Genomic DNA, 20,626 nt, shown 5'->3' on the forward strand with positions numbered 1-20,626 from the left:
TTGATTATGTTAAAATGGTAATTGGACATTGATTTTACCTCGGATTCATTTGATAACGTGAATGATAGATTATTATATGAAGGGTTATAAATAAGAGATGATGATATCGTGATAGATGTGATAGAGTATAAAACATATTCATGGGCCTCAACTATAAGCTTAAGTTTTTGGTTGAGTTGGTTAACTAACATGGTATCAAGAGCCAGCGTGACACAAAGGTCACGGGTTCGAATCTCATCCACTAGGTATGGGTCTATCAGCTTAAGCTTTTTGTTGATTTGGTCCACTAACAAGATGCTATTAATCCTAAAACTTTAATGATTAAATTAGTTTGTTATTTATTAATACTCCAAAGTAATAGATCATTAGAGTCGATATCTCTGCAGAAGAGTGGAAAAGGATCGGAATTTTTGAAATATATCATGTAATGTGCTGAGTGAATGAAAGAAGTGGTCTGACTACCAACAAATGATTGTCACAAATTGATCACATGCAGTATACATGATTTATGTTGATGTTGTAGGATTAGTTTCATTTGGTGCATGTTGTGTATGTACATATATACATAGTGGTATATAATTGATTTAACGTGTGTAAAAAAGAACAGCGTGTGTTAAGTTTGTTCTATAAATCATCAGGCCGTTGGTGGACTTGAACAGAAATAATAATGCACATATTCAATCCAGAGAAATTTATTGTCCTCTTTAATGTTTAAATTAGTTGACTAACAACTTGAAGATCATACAACAATCACTACTCCGTACATGTGAATGCATGAATATTGAAACAAATTGTCATTTATAAAATTGAGCATTCAACCTTCTACTCGTAGTATGATGGAAGATGAAAAATGAAAAATGAAAAAAGGTGGGCTACTCATGGTTTCAGATATTTAATTTGTCAAATGCGACTGCGCACTTAAATTATGATTTTAAGAAGCAATAAAATAAAAGATGCCTTATCCTTAGAAACAAATAAAGCTTATAATTTGTGTGGTGTAAACAATATGGTATTCATCTTCTTCTCTTTCTCTTTCTCTTGTCTCCTTTCCGAGTTACGAGGCTCTGCCTGGCTACCACATGCTTTTTTTTGGACCACCTTCATTTATCCATTCTACATTATTACAGTATCTCAAACTATCTCTCTAATTATCTTGTTACGGAGTAATATTTTTGGGTTTATTTTGAGTTCGACTAATATTATTCTTGTGATGATAATTCAACTTGGAACTTGTAAGCTAAGCGGTGTTAATTATATTTATGTAATTAACCATTATTTCAGTTTGAGCTTCTAATTTAATTAATTAAGCTAGCTATTCGTTGTTTTGTCAATCATCATTTTCTCTAATGGAGATTGGGACATGTGAAGATTCTCTGCGTATTTGTTAGTTAATCTAGCTACTACGAAGTACAGAGTACATACTATGTAGTTTTTGGTATGCTGAGAGCATTAATAATGATATAATTTGAATTTGGACTAACATAGTTAATCGGCCTCCACCTTAATTATTATTTTGGATATAATACTTTAAGTTAAAGTACATTTGAAAAAAAAAAAAAAAAAAAAATTGGGGATGAGGAGGTCCATGTTGAATTCACATTTCAAGTCTAATAGAATCTCATGTGAGAAGGCGTGATAGAGTATATAAACCGATCATGGGCTTCAACTATTAGTTTAGGCTTTTGATTGAGTTGGTCTTTTATTAATTTTTAATGGTTAAATTATGTATTCATAAGTGTATCTTGTCAAACTGTGTCGGATAATAAAGCATGTCGTGGTGAAAGTACAAAAATAAATAAAAAGACTTTAGTTCGTCCTCGTACCAAATCCGTGAAATTCTGACTTTGCCGCCTGATAACATAGCATTTTACACACAATAAGGTATGACAAGTGATGAAATATATATGAGATGATATGATATTGCTGGTAATATTATCCGTTCACTGTCTTCTTGACAAATTTATCACGTACGATGTAAACTATATATGCCACTTGATACATTTGCTTTCCATCAGCCCACTTGTAAACTGTTATTAATGTTCAGAGTACTAATGTTGTGGAAAGTACTATTATTAAGATAAGATTATATTAAGTTAACCTTAAATTAGTACAGTGATGAGATCTTGATTCCTAGGTAGTTTTTAAGTCCACATAATACACAAGATTTATTCAATAGTACCATGTTGTAGCCTTGTAGGTGGTAGTGTGGTACAGTTAACGTACTACCAGAATGTGGTGGCCGGTGACTGTGATGGTAGAGGCCGTGCTACAAAGAATCATATCGAGCCTAATGGCTATACATGAATAAAAGAAGATGTAATTCTGGTCGTAGTCTCGTAGTTGTAATAGAATTGGATGTGGGAGTACTTTTTACATTGGATTGATAGTTAAAGCACTACTACACACTTAAGTCTACTCGCTAATTAATCAATAATTAAAATTGGATGTGGGAGTATACTGTGTTTCTCTAATTTCAGTATATGCATGGAAAAATGATAAGAGAGATATTCACGAAAACAATAGGATAAAACATTATACAAGAATGAATTATTATTTGTATGTTTATGTGCCGAATACCGCAGATTTAGAAAGCCTTAAACAATATCCATTATTATAGCGCAGTTCCATGCATGGAATCCCTTTGATCTCTGAAGCTCCATTAATTGGAGCCCACCATTGCAATTGGTGGTCCCTGGACTGAGGACTCAGATGGCTAGATATTGCAGCCATTATAACCAATAATCATCACGCTTGCATTAGCATTAAACTAAATAAAATCATGGGATCGGAAGCTGCCATTGTAAATCGATGTTGCATTGGTGCGCTATTTTAGGCCTCTTCTTCTTTGCACTGCTCTCTCTATAGTATTCAACTTTGCTATTGTTTGCAGTACTGCTGCATTTCCAGTGGTTCTAATTCAGCCCTTTCTTTAGTTTCTCCATTAAACTATATCCGCCTACTCTTCAATTCCTGCACACTTGCTTTAGCGCTCTAAATTAGAGGACTTGTATTGAGCTGGAAGATTTTCTATACAACGTTTACGCCACATAATATTATTAGCATTGCATATATATCACAAACATATATGATGTTTTAAAATTTTTATTATAGGATAAGTAATTGGTTATATGATTTAATTTGCAAGGGTAAACATCCTGATATGTATATGCCATCATAAGGTAAAGTCCTTTTTAGTTGTAAGTTACTACTCCCTCCGCTTCTAAATTACATTCCTACATTTCTCTATATATTATGTGAGGAATAAATGCTAGATTTAGAAATGTAATTTAGAGACGGAGGGAGTACAAAGTGTATACACCAAAGTTTCTTTACATTAAATCTAAGGGTTGGATAAGTTGGGTCTAGAGTTAGGGTTTCAACGTACTTTTATTAAGCTTCTCTCCTAATGAAACATAAATTAGATGCTGAGTACTTCTATTACTCATCAACTCCCTTGTTCGCTGCATCAAAATCTACATATATACACAAGTACTTGTATATGTAATTAAATAATTATCAGTCTTCCATTGTACTCCATATAATAGTTTTAAATATCAATTGTAGATTAATCTTATATTTAATCATTGAGAAAATTAGGGTAATTAAAGAGCAATAACACATTTTCCAGGATCTCTAATTTTACAATAATCGTAGTTTGTAAAGTCATCCACTCTTTGTTACCACTAAAAGCTGGATTTCACAATATGTGTAACAATTTAATTAATTTCTTGAGGTTATACTTTGATTTACTAGGGTATAATATTGGAGGATTGGCATTTGAAACTCTATGACCTCTAATCTTTAAATCTTTATCTTTGACTCAGTATTATGGTTTTGATTTTAGACTTCAATTTTCCACTCGTTAACAATTCTGATCTAATTAACTTTTTTCTTCTTCCAATTGTACTCGTATTATAATTGGAGAATGTTGAAACTATATTACAATCAAACCAACACACACTAAATATTCAAAACCAAATAATTTCAAGATATAAGCTATGGAGTACTCCGTTGTTGTTTCTAATAGCAATGCAAAACTATAGAGTGTAATAAATAGTATATTGAACTTAACTTGTACGCGTAATCTTACAAACCATAGTTACCCTAAACTTGATGGTTCGTGTTAAATATCAAGACATAATGCACCATTTTTTTAAGAGACTTTGTACAATACACCAATATTTGTAGGGAGAGCGAAGCTTCTTTCCAAATTAGCTAGGATCGGACTTTAATTTTCTGTCTTTTCCAATTCCGGTTTAAATTAACTCAAATTCAGATTAACCAAACCCTATAAACAACAGTTTCAACAGTTTGAATACCAAATAAAATCTCTGATTTTAACCAGAAACCAATCAAAATAGTTACTACTCGTAGTATGATAAACGAAGTATTTAATTGTTTTACCAAAACAAGTAACCATTTTTTTCTTTTTTATTTAAAAAGAAATAACATTGGAAACAGAAGTCTAAATTGAAAGAAAAGTAGCCCTGAAAGCCAGTGACTAATGAGGTCCAACTGAGGCCTGTTTCCATTACTTCCTTCACACTGCAATAACTTTCTCTCTCCTCTCTCTTCTTTCATGCACCCTTTACAATATGTCAATACTCAATACAAACACATACATAAAACAGATAATTCAATTCAATATACTTGGTCTATTGGTAGGGACGACCTCTTATAACCTTGAGGTTAGGAGTTCAATACCCACTAGAGGCACTTTGAGGGTGAGGGATCCCTTACCCTTCTCCCCTCACTCTCAAAGTAGACTTGTACAAAACTATTTGAGAATCCGATCTGCAACCGATCTGTATTATTAACTTATTATAATATTCTTAATATATTTAATGATAATATTTATTGCAAAAGGACTACTACTATTTTGTTAAATCATGTTGTACAACTTATCGATATAAAAACAACAAAATTAGTGAAATTTAGAAAAGAATCATTACAATTTTATTTAATATTAGATAATAGATATCCGAAGCATCCGATCCGATAATTTTAGATATCTAAATATCGAATATCCGAAATTTTCAAATCGGATTTGGATATCAATTTTTGATATCTGAGTATTCGGATATCCGATCCGTGAATAGGCCTATCTCAAAGTGTCTGATCCGTAAATACCGGACAAAAAAACCGTAAGGGTTGAAGTTCGGTCAGAATCCTTCACCTTACCATTAAAAAAAATAAAATAAAATACAATATATAAATAAAATACAATCTCTCTAAAATTTAAAAACAAAAAAAAAAAACCCCCAAAAATCAAAAAAGCATCAAGATACAGTATCTCACCGCCTATTCCCACCATTTACACCCCATCCACGCTTCTCATTTTCACCCTCCTCACCACCTCCCTTCTTCACCACTTTGCATCCAACCCACCTCTCCTCTGCACTCCACCCTCCGAGGCACTCTCAACTACTTTACCATGCAACAACAACATCAACAGATGATCATCAATCCTCAAAACCTCATTCTTCAACAACAACAACAACCCTCTTCTCTCGACTCTCCTACTAGCAACAACTCCTCTTCCTCCTCCTCCACCACTTTCAACAACAACAAAAACAACATTTCCATCTCTCCATCTACTGCTTCTCCTCCTCCTCCCGCTACCTCCAACAAGCGGGGCCGCGGCAAAGGCGGCCCCGACAACAACAAGTTCCGCTACCGAGGCGTTCGGCAGCGGAGCTGGGGAAAATGGGTCGCCGAGATCCGTGAGCCTCGTAAACGTACTCGCAAATGGTTAGGTACTTTCGCTACTGCGGAAGATGCTGCCCGTGCCTACGACCGCGCTGCTATTATTCTCTACGGTTCTAGGGCTCAACTCAACTTACAACCTTCTCCTCCTCCTTCTAATGGGGGACCCACTGCCAATTCTTCATCTTCTCGTGGATCTTCTTCGTCTTCTTCTGGAACGACTCATACTCTGCGACCCATTCTCCCTAAGCCTGCTAACGGGTTCGGGTTTACGTTCTCGACTTTCCCTTATAGCGGGTTTGGGGCCGGGTCCGGGTTGACCTCTTCGTCGGCTTCGGTGCTACAGTACCCGTATTGTCCGAATATCGTTCATGGGCCTGTCCAATGGGCCGCTGCTACTTCCACCACTGCTACTACCACCTCATCACCCTTCTTACAACCCCTTGTCGAAAACAATCATAACAATAATCATAATAATAATAATGATACTATCCAAAACAATAGTAGTATTAATTTGATTAATACTAATAATACTAGTAGTAGTACAACAACTACTACTAATAGTAATGAGGTGGATCACGATCCGACCCATCAACAGATTCGGGTGCAGGAAGATGAACCGGATCAAATTCTACAACAACAGCAGCAATATCATCAGCAACAAAATAATAATGGGTATTGTACTCAAGATTATCATCATAAGAGTTTTTGTGACGAGATAAGCTCGTTGGTTGGGTCGGTTGATTCAAGTTTATCATTAGGGTCACAAGTAATCGGGCATTCGGATCCGGGTCTCATTAACTTATTACCCGGGTCACCGTTAACTTGGCCGACGGCGTTAGCTGGTGAGTTAGAGGAGTATCAAATGCATCATACAACCAGTCTTTGGGATTATGGTACTGATCCTTTCTTGTTCTTTTCTGATAATGAACATCATCAAATTTAATTAATTAAATTTGGGTGTTTCATTTTGCATGCATCTGATCTCTCTACAAGGTAAGCATAATTAATTAATTAATTACTTGGGAATTTGGAGGGATTTTTTCAAGAATTATGGTCAAAAATGAAGGAAAAAAATCAACATGCAAAATGAATTGCACCATGTCCCAAAACTTAAAATTTGAAGTCCCAAAGGAAGTTGGTTAATTATATTGAGAATTGCAATTAATGACCCTTTAATTGCAATTATCTCATCATATTATATTTATTGATCTTTCAATTATAAGGGTTTTTTTTTTTTTTTTTCAATATTTTGTATTTGCCTAAGGTATAGTATTAGACTAGTAATTATATTAGAAGTTATTTTTTGTTGGTTTTGTTTATACATATTATTATTATTAGGAGTATTATTACTACTACTCCGTATTATTAATATATATTTTTATTATTTTTCTATTCTAGTTCTTGGTATTCATTGATGAAATTACCAAGAAAAGGATACTTAGGGTTAGGGTTTTGAGTTGGGAATCGTTGGTCTCAAAGAGGGAAGCAGGATTTTGTTGAATAAGATATTTAATGAATATTTTTTGTTTTTTGGATATTTATATTTATCAATATATTGGTGAATCATCCTTTTCACTACACCGAATTTTTGTTTTCTTGCCTTTATTTTGTAAATGGGAAATTGGGAATCCAATATTATTCCATTTATTTTATTTTATTTCTCTGCAATCTACTGTAATAATGTTAATTTGGACTAGTTTTTGAATATGATTGTGGTACATAAATTATTCTGAATGGAATCTAATCGATGAATAAAACTTAGTCGACACATAAAGCTAGTTTTTGATTGAATTCTGTATCAACACTGGATATTTACATTTAAAATGAGTTTATCAACAAATTGATGATAATTTAAACATGGAACGACATCGTATATGTGTATCCAAGTTGATTACTTAAGTTATTTATACATAATTTCGCTCTTTCCTATAATTTTCATCCTACACTCGGGTGTAATTTTAATTTCTCCTCGTTATCCTTCGAATTCTTACACAAGAAGAAGATCGATAGTGTATTAGGTTGTCAAGTTGTGTAACATTCCTTAATGTATGCCCATCATTCTTACACGAGGATGGAGAAGATAGTGTACTAGGTTGCCAAATTATATACCTTGATAAGTGGATATAAGATCGACACCGTACCCTATCTATTTTGCTATTTCTTTTCGACGATAATTAAATTGTCTTTAATTTATAGCTATTAGAGGTGTGGTTTAATTTATTTGGTTCATTTGCTTTGAACTTATTACTAATTAGTGTAAATTGCTTTTAACATCCTATATATATGAAGATCTTGCTTTTTAGGTTAATCGAGTAACAATTCCACTAGGGCAAGTAAATAATACTACCTTAGTCGAATAGTCGTCCTCATATAATTGTGGTATATACAATTTTGGTTAGTCTTCAAATTTTGTCATGTTATCTTAAATGGAAAAATTTTGTCACCCAAATCATGCAACCCATGCGGCCATGAACACTCTTTATGTAGAACCTATTACTAGTTTACTACCTTTATTTTTTTTCACACAGTTCACAGTCCACACTCTTTCAACTTATATTATGTGATATAAGGTCCTCCACTAAAACTTTCTCAATCAATCTATTTCTAATTCAACATTTCACAATTATTGATAATTAAAAATATTATTGGTTTAAATTTTGCTATATACTATAACTTGTACTCCTTATATTAGTTCTCCGTATGAGTATATGACCGTATCTATTGACTAATGTTCTTGTCCAGGTTTCTTCAATTCCTCCCTCCCAAACCCCACATTTTTTACCTCCTGAACTCACACAGAGTTCTTTTAATTTAACTAGAACACGAAAAAAAAATAAAAAAAAAATGAGCTGAGGTAGTTTTAAAATACGGAGTATTTAGGAGCAAGATTAGCTCTAGGTCTTAAGATTCTAGATGATATCATCATTTTCTAATTTTGAGGTTTTAAGATAAGACTTTATTATTTTTAAGCATATATGAAGTTTGGTCTTAATAAAATCTGAAAACTTCATACTCAATTTAATACTCATTTATTTATTTTATTTTTAAAAACTTTAATAATTTAATTTATATGTAAAAAAAGCGAGTCTGAGCGATTGAAGAGATAAATTTTATCGAGTCTTAAGGAGTCTTAACATAATTATAAATAAGAAAAATAATTAAATTTAATCGATGTAGCAATGGATTAAAGTCTTAAGATTTTTTTTTTTTTTTTTTTATGTTCTACCCGGTTCACCCTTTGGGAAAATCCGGATTCAAGATCGGTTCTGGGTGGTGGTTAGGTTTCAGTCTCCTCCCAATTGTTGTTGCAGGGGATCAAACACGGGTCCTTCCTACCAAGTGTAGTCCCAAACACCACTACACCAACAGCCAATTGGTATTAATGTCTTAAGATGAGGTTGCGCTAATCTCGCTCTAATATATGTGACTATGGGCATGTTCTAATTTACTAAATTGAACTAAACTGAATATTTTATGAGATGAGGAAATTAGAAACTGAACTGAACTTAAGCTAAAGAGAACAGACCCTATATGTCAATGTGTGATGGAGTACTCGTATTACTTTGATTCTCTCTCTTAAACTAACCTTTTTTCTTCTTGCACAGGTTTTATTCCCTCCCTAATTGTAAACCTTAATGAGTTTGTAGCTAATGCTCCTCAATTCAAGAAACCTAATCTGCCACATAAAAAAAAATGTCTTTCATTATTTTTATGTAATTGCCTTTGATTATCTCCAATGGCTAGCTAGCTTGCCTGTTGCCAAATTGCCTTGCCCCGCGTAGTAGTAATATTTGAAGCTAATTTACTACTCCGTACTATTCCCTAATTTGCTATTTTTTTTTTTTTTTTTTTTTGGAAAGACGGTAATTTGCTAATCAATTGTATTCCACATATCATTAATTAGTTGATCATTCTAATTTTCATTTTTAATTCGAAGAGTTAAGTTAATAGTTTGACATTTTTAAAATTTGCAAGCTTAGCTACATACAAGTTGCTCCGAAGATATTTGTCAAACTAATAACCTAGGTTGAATCACATTTTCCGACACTAATCTCTGCTATAAAGAGTCAAATTAGAATAATGAAGTTTAGGTATTAGTATATTCACTACATTATCTATTGAATTACCCATGACTTCATTTTACTCTATTTTAATATTCTTAATGGGCCGAAACTTAATGGGCCAAAATTTGCAAACGGTAGGACTATAGGAGTTTGATACAGTAGTGATTTTATGGTTAATGTCGGGTCGTTTTATGGCCTGAATAACCGGTCAGGTCACTAGAATAGCTGAATAGGCATCATCAAGATGTTGTTATTGGACCAATGCATGAATGAGATGATAAATGGCACCGTGTAGGCATTTTGGGACTTTAGAATTAGTTCAACCTCTCTCTCTCTTCTTTAAATTCCTAGCATTCATTGGTGAATTTTGGAGTGTTTTAATCTATTTTTTAACCGATAGAAAGCCCCAATTGTTTTTTTTTTGTTTGTTTTTTCTATCTTTGTTTTTAGGTTTATGATACGGAGTAACACATTATCAATAAAAAAAATTAAAAATAAATAAATAAAACTTTGAAAGAATGGTTTTCATTCTCTTTTTGAAAGAGCATAAAATTACTTAGGGAGGTGGATTGAGTTTAGTTCCAAACAAGGTTAGAGGAGTTTCCATACTAAAAACGCATTGATAATGAAGGGAGTAACTCCTCTCTGTCTTATAAAGTAGAACCATCTTACTTTTTTCTTTGATATGGGATGATTAGTAGCGGGTTTATACTGGTTTTTTTAGTCTTTGAACATACATGTACAATCATGATGCAATCTTTGTTGTGTTTATAATTTCTTGCAATTCTTCGTGGAATCTATAAACTTCCTGGGCCAAGGGTGTTGGCCTGTTTATATGGCCCCATTATATTTTATGGCAATGCTCATATGGCCCATTATTCTATAAATAGGTATCTGACACGTGTTCGCTTGGGAAGAAACTTCATTTATTCATTTTTATTTTTGACAAATCAACAATTATAACTTTAGGACAAACTGTGAAGAAAGATTACCCGACGGAAAAGAACAAATTTTTACAAACCTTTTTATTATTGTACTTATGAGCAAATTGTAAACTCACAGTAGCTTTTTTTTTTTTCTTTTTTTTTTTTGACAGCATAGTAACCTTTAATTAGAATAATACGTCACATTTTTCTACTCCGTATTTTACTTTATTTGTATCTTTCAATTTTAAGGATTGAACAAGATATTACAATTTTTAGCATTTAAGATTAGAGTTTAAGCCGGTCTTTTGATCTAAGAACTAGGTACATTGAGAGAGACAGTACAGACCACCCCCCACCCAAAAAAAAAAAATAAAATAAAAAAATAACTAGGAAATATTACTTTTTGACATGGTAATTAATTGTCTAATTCATAATGATGTGTAAAACCCAATTACAATTCTTTATTTTTTTTAAAAGCATATAAAAAGGATAATTATAACATTTTGATTTGTATAAATATCGTTTAGAGATGGCAAGACCGCAAGAGTATAAAGAAAATATAAATAACTAAATAAATAAACTTATAAAGAAAAGAACAAAAAAAAAAAATTTTGAAAAGTTTTGTACGACTAGCATGCTTGTAAATTTACTTATTTTATATGCATTTATCCTTTGCTTTTCCTAAACCAGTAATTAACCCTTTTATAGGTACCTAAATCTTCACGGCTTCAAATCATCACATGGAATTAACGAACATAATTGAAACTTCGCCTGGTATGGATAAAGATCAAGCTGGTTTCATTTGGTCTATCCGTCTATGCTAAAGTTATAAAGCACATTTTCCTAGTATGTTTCACTTTCTTCAACTTTTTTTTTTTTCTCTTTCAAAAGTTTGAATGTTTGTATTTTTCATGTTTTAGTAAGCTAAGCATGATATATTTTATTTTCAAACTTATCTGTCTTATGATTAAAATAAAGGAAGGGCTAAAATTTGACAATTTTAAACACTTTAAACTTGGAACGGTGGTTGTTCATTTTTATACGGAATATAAAAGGTTGATTAGGATTTGGGTAGTTTATGCCAAATTGATACAATGTACTTTAATTTTGTTAGTTGGGCCTGTTCTCTTCAACTTATTTTCAATTCATTCAGTTTTTATCTTAATTGTCTTTTCTCATAAAATATTCAGTTCAGTTCAATTTCAATAAGTTTAGTTCAATCAATCAGAATATGCCTTAAGAAATACATATAATAACTTTGAAAACATGCTTTTCAATTCTACACATAATATGAAATTTTTTATTTACATTGCTTTAATAATTGTCGTATTAGTCTTAATATATACTTTGTATTATTAATCTCATTGTATTGATACTATATACTCGTACGATTTACAAAGTAATGATGTACTAGGTAGCGTGAAAGTCAAGATAAATAGCTAAATTGAGTTAAGATATTGCAAATATTGAATACTTTGTATGTTACTTATTTGATTCAAAATATGAAAAGTTGAAATATATTTATCAAACCATCAATGATTGGTGGTACACTAGCTCAATTATTTATCAAGAAATTAAATTCAAAGGTAGTACATTTAATGTCCAAATCACTTTAAAAAACATACAATATGAAGAACAAATTAATAAAGTTTATAAGCTATAATCTAATAAAGGTTTAATTGTCTAAGTAGTCCCTAATAACTAACCTCAATTATTGGTATAATAGCCTGAATTAGAGCGTGAACTAGGTTGGTTAGTTAGATATAATGCTAATATAGCACAATTGTCTTCCTTAACGCAAGCAAAATCATGTGACAAAAGCAATCTTAGGTCGAAGCCATAAGCTGCCTTTGCATATAATACACTGACTCGTGTCTTTCCTAAATTGACTAATTTTTAAATAAAGCATTATAAAACCACGTAGATTTTCAACCTTTCCAGATCATCTCACTAACAAGAAGACAATATAAATCATTTATATTTTTTCTACTTTTTTTGCTTTTTGTCTTTATCAATAAAATAATATCAAAATCAACTACCCTGAGATCTAAGTATAAGCATTACATATGATTTATACGAAGTATGATTTTAATAATATCACTGTACTAATGTGATTAATGACGATTTCATGCTCAACTCAATATTTGTATTTAGTTAATTATAATGTTTCTTCGATTAGAATATGTGTCAAATTGATTCGTCCCATACAAACAACCTATCATGTTATTGTCTCCAATTGTTTTATACTTTGTATATTGATAATAATTGTCTTTATACATATATTATATATTGTATGTGGTATGTTGGGTTATTCGGTATATTATTACTATTTTTATTTTTTGAACAATCTTAATTAGACCTTAATCTTCATAGTTTTTTTTTTTTCCTTTTGTCTAGTACTTATAGGTCAGACACTTTGAAAGTGAGGGGGGAGGGCAAGGAGATCTCCATCTTGATAGTGTAGTGTATGTCACTAGTGGAAAGAGTGAGGGATAGCTCAAGTGGTTAGAGCTTCCATCTCGATTCTAGAAATCCTTGGGATCGATACTCATTTCGGACTTTGTGGCTCTCTAAACACCAAAAAAAAAAATGTCACTAGTGGATTTTGAACCACCAACCTAAAAATTAAAAGGTGCAATCTTTCCCACTATGTCAAGCATAGCTTCGTTGTACAACATCTGATTAGGCCTATTGTTGATATGTTGGGACCTATGTCTTTTTTTGTTTTGGTTTGACTTAAGTTATTTGAAATTGTGTGTTATGCGGAGTTATTGCTCGTAAAATTTAATTTTTTAAGTTTATTTTTTATAAAATAATACAAAATATAAAATAAGTTTAAATAAGATAAAACAAACAAACTCTTATTATATCTTTTGTCAAAATTTATAAAACTTTCTCTCGCATGCCTTTGGATTGTGAACCAGAAGATTATGTGTGGTGTGCTCTATATAATTGTTTCTTCATTGATCCTTGTTGCACCACTTACAACATCTTATTATAACATTTCATACTTGGCCTATATCAATTACAATAAATTAATACATATAATTACAATAAATAAATACATACACGACCCTCGCTCCTTAACCTATAAGTTAACCATTTTAATTTTCCCTTCCTTTATAAATGTTGTCATATAGAAAGCACCATCAACGAACTAATTTTTTTAAGCCCCACATTCGACGTGTTCTCCAACCCAATAATACATATTTTCCCATTCAGTTTGGTTTATGTCTTTTTAGTCAAAAAAGAAGGCAACAAATAAATGTCTAGTTAATTCCACTACTCTTATGCTGTCTTCAAAACTTTATGTAGTTATCACTTTTTTGTTTTAGTTTTTTTTGTATTGTCGACCTATTGCTACATTGCTTGTAGTAGTAGCACAAAAGATGAATCAATTGTCACTATGGATTCTCAAATTAAAGCATTATATAAAGGGTTACGAATATTTCTTAAGGCTCGTCTTGTCAATATTAAAAAGATGTATTTTTCTTCCAAAATCTACAAACTTCTCCCAAAGTTTATAACTATATACATGTATATATGGATATGTTCAAAAAAGTCGACGAGAGTCAAGGGTGGCTCTTTTAACTATAAAGTGAAGGATCGGACCCACCGTACTGTGGGGGACGGGAGTATTTTCACGAATTCAGCCAACTGATGAGATTTGAACTCAGATCTTAAGTTTGAATTTGGTGTATGCAAGCGAGTGACCAATAGCTCCCACTCTCTTTTGTTACAAGAGGTCTTCATCAACTACCATGACTAAATAGTCTTTTCAAGAACCCTTTGCACATGAAGAATAGAAGAGTTGATAGTAGCCTAGCTAGTAGGATGCATGTTGGGATTTTATCAAGAATGCTTCCATCATCCATTATCAATTTAAATAGCCTTAGAAAAGTTTCATCACATGCATGGATGAACTATATATCTTGTTCAAGATGGGTCCATTTGGGTAACTTTTTTTTTTTTTTTTTTTTTTTTTTTGGGTTTTGCATGTGTGATAGTGAATATATACAAGTATATATATAAATATCTAAAAAATTAAAGTTTAAGGCTTAATAAAATAATCTATTCAAGACTTCAAGAACCGTGGGTATCATTTAAGGGAAATCAACCTTGGAAATTGTTGGTTGATATGCAAATGTTGTGCACATGTAGTTTGTTTTACATTGGAATGATTGGAGAATTATTTTTTTGAATTACTGGAGTACTGTAAAGGATAATGACTTTGTTGATTAATTAAGAGTTTTAAGACTATGGCAACATTGATCATGTAGTTAATCGAGTCATGTGTGGAAAGTCACATCCACCTTATTTCAAGTTAGCACATAGTAATTGGTTTTATTTTAATGATAATGTACTTATGTACTGGACAACAACAGGTGACATAAGTATCATTGGAATAAGGGGTAAGCTAAGGTACATACATGACTTTGATCGAGGTTATAACATATTCTCTGAGATTGACCGAATCAATATAATGCGTTAATTTGAAAAACAATAGAAGTCGAAAAAAACACATATATACATGGTGGTTATTAGATTTTTTTAGTTAATTGAAACAAGTGAAATACTGCACATAAAAGTAAAGCTCCTATCAATTCACTTATTTTGATTATGTTATTAAACCTACATTATGTTATCTAAAATACCACTTCAAACCTTATATTGTACTCGTTAACTCGTTGATTTGTAGGTAAGTAGGTTTCATAAACACTTAGCTTTCACTAAGAGTGAAGTGCTCATATAAAAGTAAGTAGCCCTTTATCCAAGTTAAAACAAGAATTATTCTATAATAGTAATGTTTATTACAAATGAAAAAAAGGCTAATTATAGTCATTAAAAAATACAAATAGCAAAGTGTCAACAAAACTAAATTAAAGCAAATAACAAAAATAAAAAAGATCATCATTGAAGCGTCCAAGAGGACCAAGACACATATATATATTGCTCATTGACCTATCATTATTTGACTCATGGACCAGTGCCTATAGTCTTATTCGACCAATCTATTCTCTTTATTGAAGTTATGGACTTTGAGTATCTCTCTCTCTCTCTCTCTCTCTCTCTCTCTCTTTTTTTTCCTTCTTGTTTGTATCAGTCTATTCTTTTTTCAAAAAAAAAAAAAAAAAAAAATAATAATTTCATTATCCATTAACGTAAATGTTACTACCGGTATTAGAAAATAGAAATTCACTCAATTTTGGCTCGATCGTTTACTCAATAGTTATATACACGAAATAGTATTGAACATATTGTTCAACTAATTGTACATTATATTGAAACTTGTTTATTACTCTAGCTCTTATTATCTAATTCTCTTTGTTACTACAACATTTATTTTTCAAGGTCTCACCATATATAAACCTTTTTTATTTTTTTGGCATCACCATATATAAACCTTTGGCCTTAGAAAAAAAAACATTAAAGTGATTTGAATTTAACTTATTATAATATATCTATCTAAAAAAAAGTATAGTAATATTCAAATTAGACTAGCAAACAAACAAAACATACATTATTAAAAGAAAAAAAAGGTGATTTGTTTTTTAGATGAAAAAAAAAGTGAGGACATTAATCTTATAAAATACTTCATACAAAGTTTTTATTTTTATTTATTTTTATTTAATAAAAACTTACATTATTAAAGGGATTTTTTTTTGTGAGATATAAAATATTCCTTTGTTTCACATAATAAGAAATAGAGGTAGTATTAATTAATTATGTACAATTTGTATTTCAAATGGGCCTAGTATACGATATTTTAAACAAAGCTGCAAAAAGGGTCCCAATAGAGCTTTGTCTTTGGCCACCATTCTAGCCTAAGAAGCTAGACAAGAAGTGAGACACTTGAAAGAGAAAATGCTGACATGGGATGCCAAATTGCAAACAAGAGTACAAGTCTACAAGACGCATGTTGTTACTCCCTCCGTTTTTAAATACTTGCTCCACTTTTCTTTTTCGGCCGTTTTTTAATACTTGTTCAATTTCTTTTTTTGGAAAGCTTTTACAAAATTTAAATCATTTCTCAATCTTTGTGGACCCAACATAATACTCTCTCTCCTCCTATTTTTCCAATATCTTTGTTTTTTATAATTTTTTATTTTCTCAACTACCTCACTACCTCCATATTTTATTACTTTCTTCAAATTCTCCTAAAACTCCGCGCATGGAGAAATGGAGCAAGTATTTAAAAACGGAGGGTGTAGTTAACAAAGGATTTTTAAGGGCTTTGATTCCAAGTTGGACCAAACAAGTTTAAGAAGTGATGAAATTGACCCGTTGATTCCAAACCCGCAAATGAAACATTTCCTCTACTTCTGTTATATCATTTCAAAGTATTGCACTTATTTTCAATATATCATAATTTATTAATTTAAGCTTATTTTATATGTACATAGGACCTGTTCTCTTCAGCTTAATTTTAGTTCAGTTCAGCTCCAATAAATTCGGTTCAGTTCAACTCCAATCAGTTCAGTTCCTAATTTCCTTCTCTCATAAACAATTCAGTTCAATTCTATTCAATTTAGTTCAGCTCCAATCATTACATTTCAGTTCAGTTCAGTATATTAGAACAGGCTTGTTGTCTCATTCCATATATACCTTTTACCAATGGATCTAAATAGCTTATTGTCATTGATCGATTAATTAAAAATACAATGCTTCTTTACAATCATCTAAACCAAAGTATTACCTAACTAACAACGCACCCCCTTGCTTCTTCCTTTCCCTTCCTTATTACCAACTCATATCACTTTGTCTCTAAGCCTTAACCCACAAGCTAAAACAACAACCAAAACCAAAACCCCCCATTATAATTTCCTTTTTCCCAAATCAAATCAAATCAAATCAAATCAAATCAATCACTATTCACATAAATCACAATCACCTAAAAAAACACCCCATTCCCATAATTCCCATTTTATTTTTCTCATCTTTTCAAAAAAACAAGAAAAAAAAACATCATTTTTATTTTTTCTTACCCCACCATCGACGTGGCCATAATCCCCATTTTACCCCCACCACATCACCCCCTTCTCTTTTCTCACTACACTATAAACTCCCCTCCAACTAACACTCTCTTAGTCAAATTCGTCAATTCAAATTCCAAACACACACAAAAAAAAACTCTCACTCTCTTTCTCTCTCTCTCTCCTACTCCCTCCACCGCACCCGCCGCCGCCATGTCGAGTCGCCGCCTCCTCAACCACCTCTCCCAACTAACCACCGACGAAAACTCCCGCTTACTCCACTGGCATTACTCCGAATTCGACGACCACAATTTCCAAATCCACGGTCAAACCCTCTTTTACCTCTTCATCCTCTTCTCCATCATCCTCCTCGTCACCCTCTTATTACTTTACGCGCGGTGGTACTTCCGCTTTCGCCACGCCCACCACGCCTCGCACTACCATTCATCACAAGCGCACGCATCACACGCGTCGGCAAACCCGGCCGTATGTCACGGCCTAGATCCCCTAGTCATCAAGGCCATGCCCATACTCCTCCACCAACGGTCTTCTGTTGGAAGGGAAGATGAAATGGAGTGTTGTATTTGTTTAGGTGTTTTCGAAGATGGTGATAAAGTCAAAGTGTTGCCAAAGTGTGATCATCGATTTCACTCAGATTGTGTAGATCGTTGGCTTTTTACTCAGTCGAGTTGCCCACTTTGTCGACTCTCTCTTCGGGTCGACCCGCCTTCTGACCCGTCGGTAATATCAGCTGTATAATTTTTTTATTTTTTTTGATTTGTTAAATAGCAGATCGAAATTTACCCACTTCTATTTTTTTTGTGGGTTAGTTGGTTAATTAATTAGAGAGGAAGATTTTGATGCAACAACCCAAAAATCACATAATCGTGATTCAGCGGATTTGTTGAATTTTTCTCTTTTTTAATTATTATTAATATTTTATTTTTTTCAATATTTTGTAAAATTGAAATAAGTGTGACAGTCCGACCATCAATTGAGTGTGTGACGCGTCACTTAGACGACAGAACTGTAGTAAATTATTTGGTTGTATATTATGGAGAACCAGAAAATTTTTCCAGTTCTTTTAAGTTGTAAAAATCAACCCTTTGTAATCCTAATTTTGGGATTTCAATATAAATATTGAATGTTTTATATTCCTATTATTTTAATGTTTTTTTTTTATTTTTTTTTATTTTGCTTAATTATAATTGAGAACAAGAAAGTTCTGGATAATTTTCAATATATTAAAAAAAAAAAAGTTATGGGCAATTTGGAATTATTAGATGGGAAAATGGTGTACAACTAATATTTTGTTGTTTAAATTCCCATCTAAGATAGATAGATAAGCTGAATTGCAGATCAAAGACCGTATCTTGACGATCCACTTGTATATAAGTGGAAAGGGGTCACATTTATGAATTGATTCTTGAAAAATTGACTTAATTTTATGACTCAGGAACACTTAATTCCCAACTCAAAAGTTGTTGTATCATACTAACTTCAGACGGCTGGATAAGGTTTATGATATGACATTTCACATTTGGATAAATTACATTGATAGTTTGATACGAAACTTGAATCAAGTTGTTTAATCTGAATCTGAAAACGAAGTACGGAGTAACTTAAATCCAATTCTAGTTACAATCGGGTGCATTTTTGAAAGTATATACACGATCCTAGGTGTTGACGTGGATAGATGTGTTCCCGGGTGCTGATGTGAATGCAGAAGGTTAAGATTTTGTAGCAGGGAGATTACGACAGAGATATTAGATGTGAATGCAGAAGGGGTTATGATTCTGTAGGGAGATTACGACAGAGATATTAGTAAAAAGATCCTATTGATATTAGCTTATGAAGAAGTATTAGTTGATAGAGTTGCAAATTGCATTATTGTGGATAAGTGATACTGATAGATCAATTGTTGCATACAAAACCAAATAAGGGTAAATTTATGTTCAATTTAATCCATCACATTTGTAGATGTGGAGAGGTGTCAGAAAATTGCAAATTCAGTGATATTTTAGACTACACACTCCAGTTTATTGTAAATTGGCAAGGATATTACATACCCATAAACCATCTCATTCTTTCCCCAAATATGATACATATACTACTTGACTACTTTTACTAGATTGTCAAGATAGTACTTGATATGAGCACCTTTTACCTTAGGATGGCAATGGCTGAGCAGGTAGGCCATAGAAGATGAGCCTAGCAGCTGTTCGTTGGGCTGGGACGCGCTGACTAGTCTACAAAATGCAGCTCATGGCACGACAGCATGACATGGCTGCATAGGGCAAAGATTGGGTCGTTTACATTATAGCCATGTTTGGTAAATGACTTTTTAGTGGCTTTTTGGTTAGCTTTTGGCTTTTTAGTGTGGTCAAACAACAAAAAAATGTGTTTGGTAATTGGCTTTTTAGTCAGCAAAAAAGCTGGCATTTAAGCCAAAATGAAAAAACTGCTTTGAGTAGCTTTTTTGTTGGCCCACAAATTATCTAATAAACAGCCAACAACCAACAATTAATTTACCAAACACCTTTATAAAAAGCCAGCTTAAACAACCAATTTCAAAAGCCATTATAAACAGCCAAACATTCCAGCTGGTCAAACAAGCTAAGTGAACCAGCCAACAACCATTTGCCAAACAAGACCTATGTCCTGACATGCCAATCTTTTGTAAACGTGGTCCATGTCCTCTTAGCTTGGTCATACCACTCATGTAAGTCACGTTGTGTTGAGGTTCTACATGTTATAGTGACCATCTGAATTCTCAATTGACAATGAGCATGGCAAGAGAAATGCTTAATGTCTCTCTATAGTGTGTTTTAGCAAAAAATGCCAACTAAATTTATTTTTTTATTTTTTTATTTTTTTTAAACCACTAAAGTTTCATTTTGTAATCAGTAAGAATTTGATAAATTGTGTCATAACATAGGTAAAAGCCAATCAT

The 20,626-nt window shown here is 32.3% G+C and overlaps 1 protein-coding gene and 1 pseudogene across 1 annotated transcript; both read left to right on the forward strand.

Annotated features, from left to right (window-relative positions):
* The first annotated feature begins 5,434 nt into the window (after positions 1 to 5,434).
* Positions 5,435 to 6,652, forward strand: LOC145596101 (uncharacterized). The gene has a single exon (XM_081652527.1). It carries the CDS (start codon positions 5,435 to 5,437, stop codon positions 6,650 to 6,652), a length of 1,218 nt encoding a protein of 405 aa, XP_081508653.1.
* Positions 6,653 to 17,711: 11,059 nt separating this feature from the next.
* On the forward strand, positions 17,712 to 18,826 carry LOC145595216 (RING-H2 finger protein ATL66 pseudogene; annotated as a pseudogene).
* Positions 18,827 to 20,626: the final 1,800 nt, after the last annotated feature.

Source organism: Chenopodium album, chromosome 19 (genome assembly GCF_948465745.1).
Source record: "Chenopodium album chromosome 19, dcCheAlbu1.1, whole genome shotgun sequence".
NCBI lineage: Eukaryota > Viridiplantae > Streptophyta > Magnoliopsida > Caryophyllales > Amaranthaceae > Chenopodium > Chenopodium album.

Coding starts and splice junctions, on each gene's coding strand:
- LOC145596101 (XM_081652527.1), top strand. CDS start 5,435: ATGCAACAACAACATCAACAGATGATCATCAATCCTCAAAACCTCATT.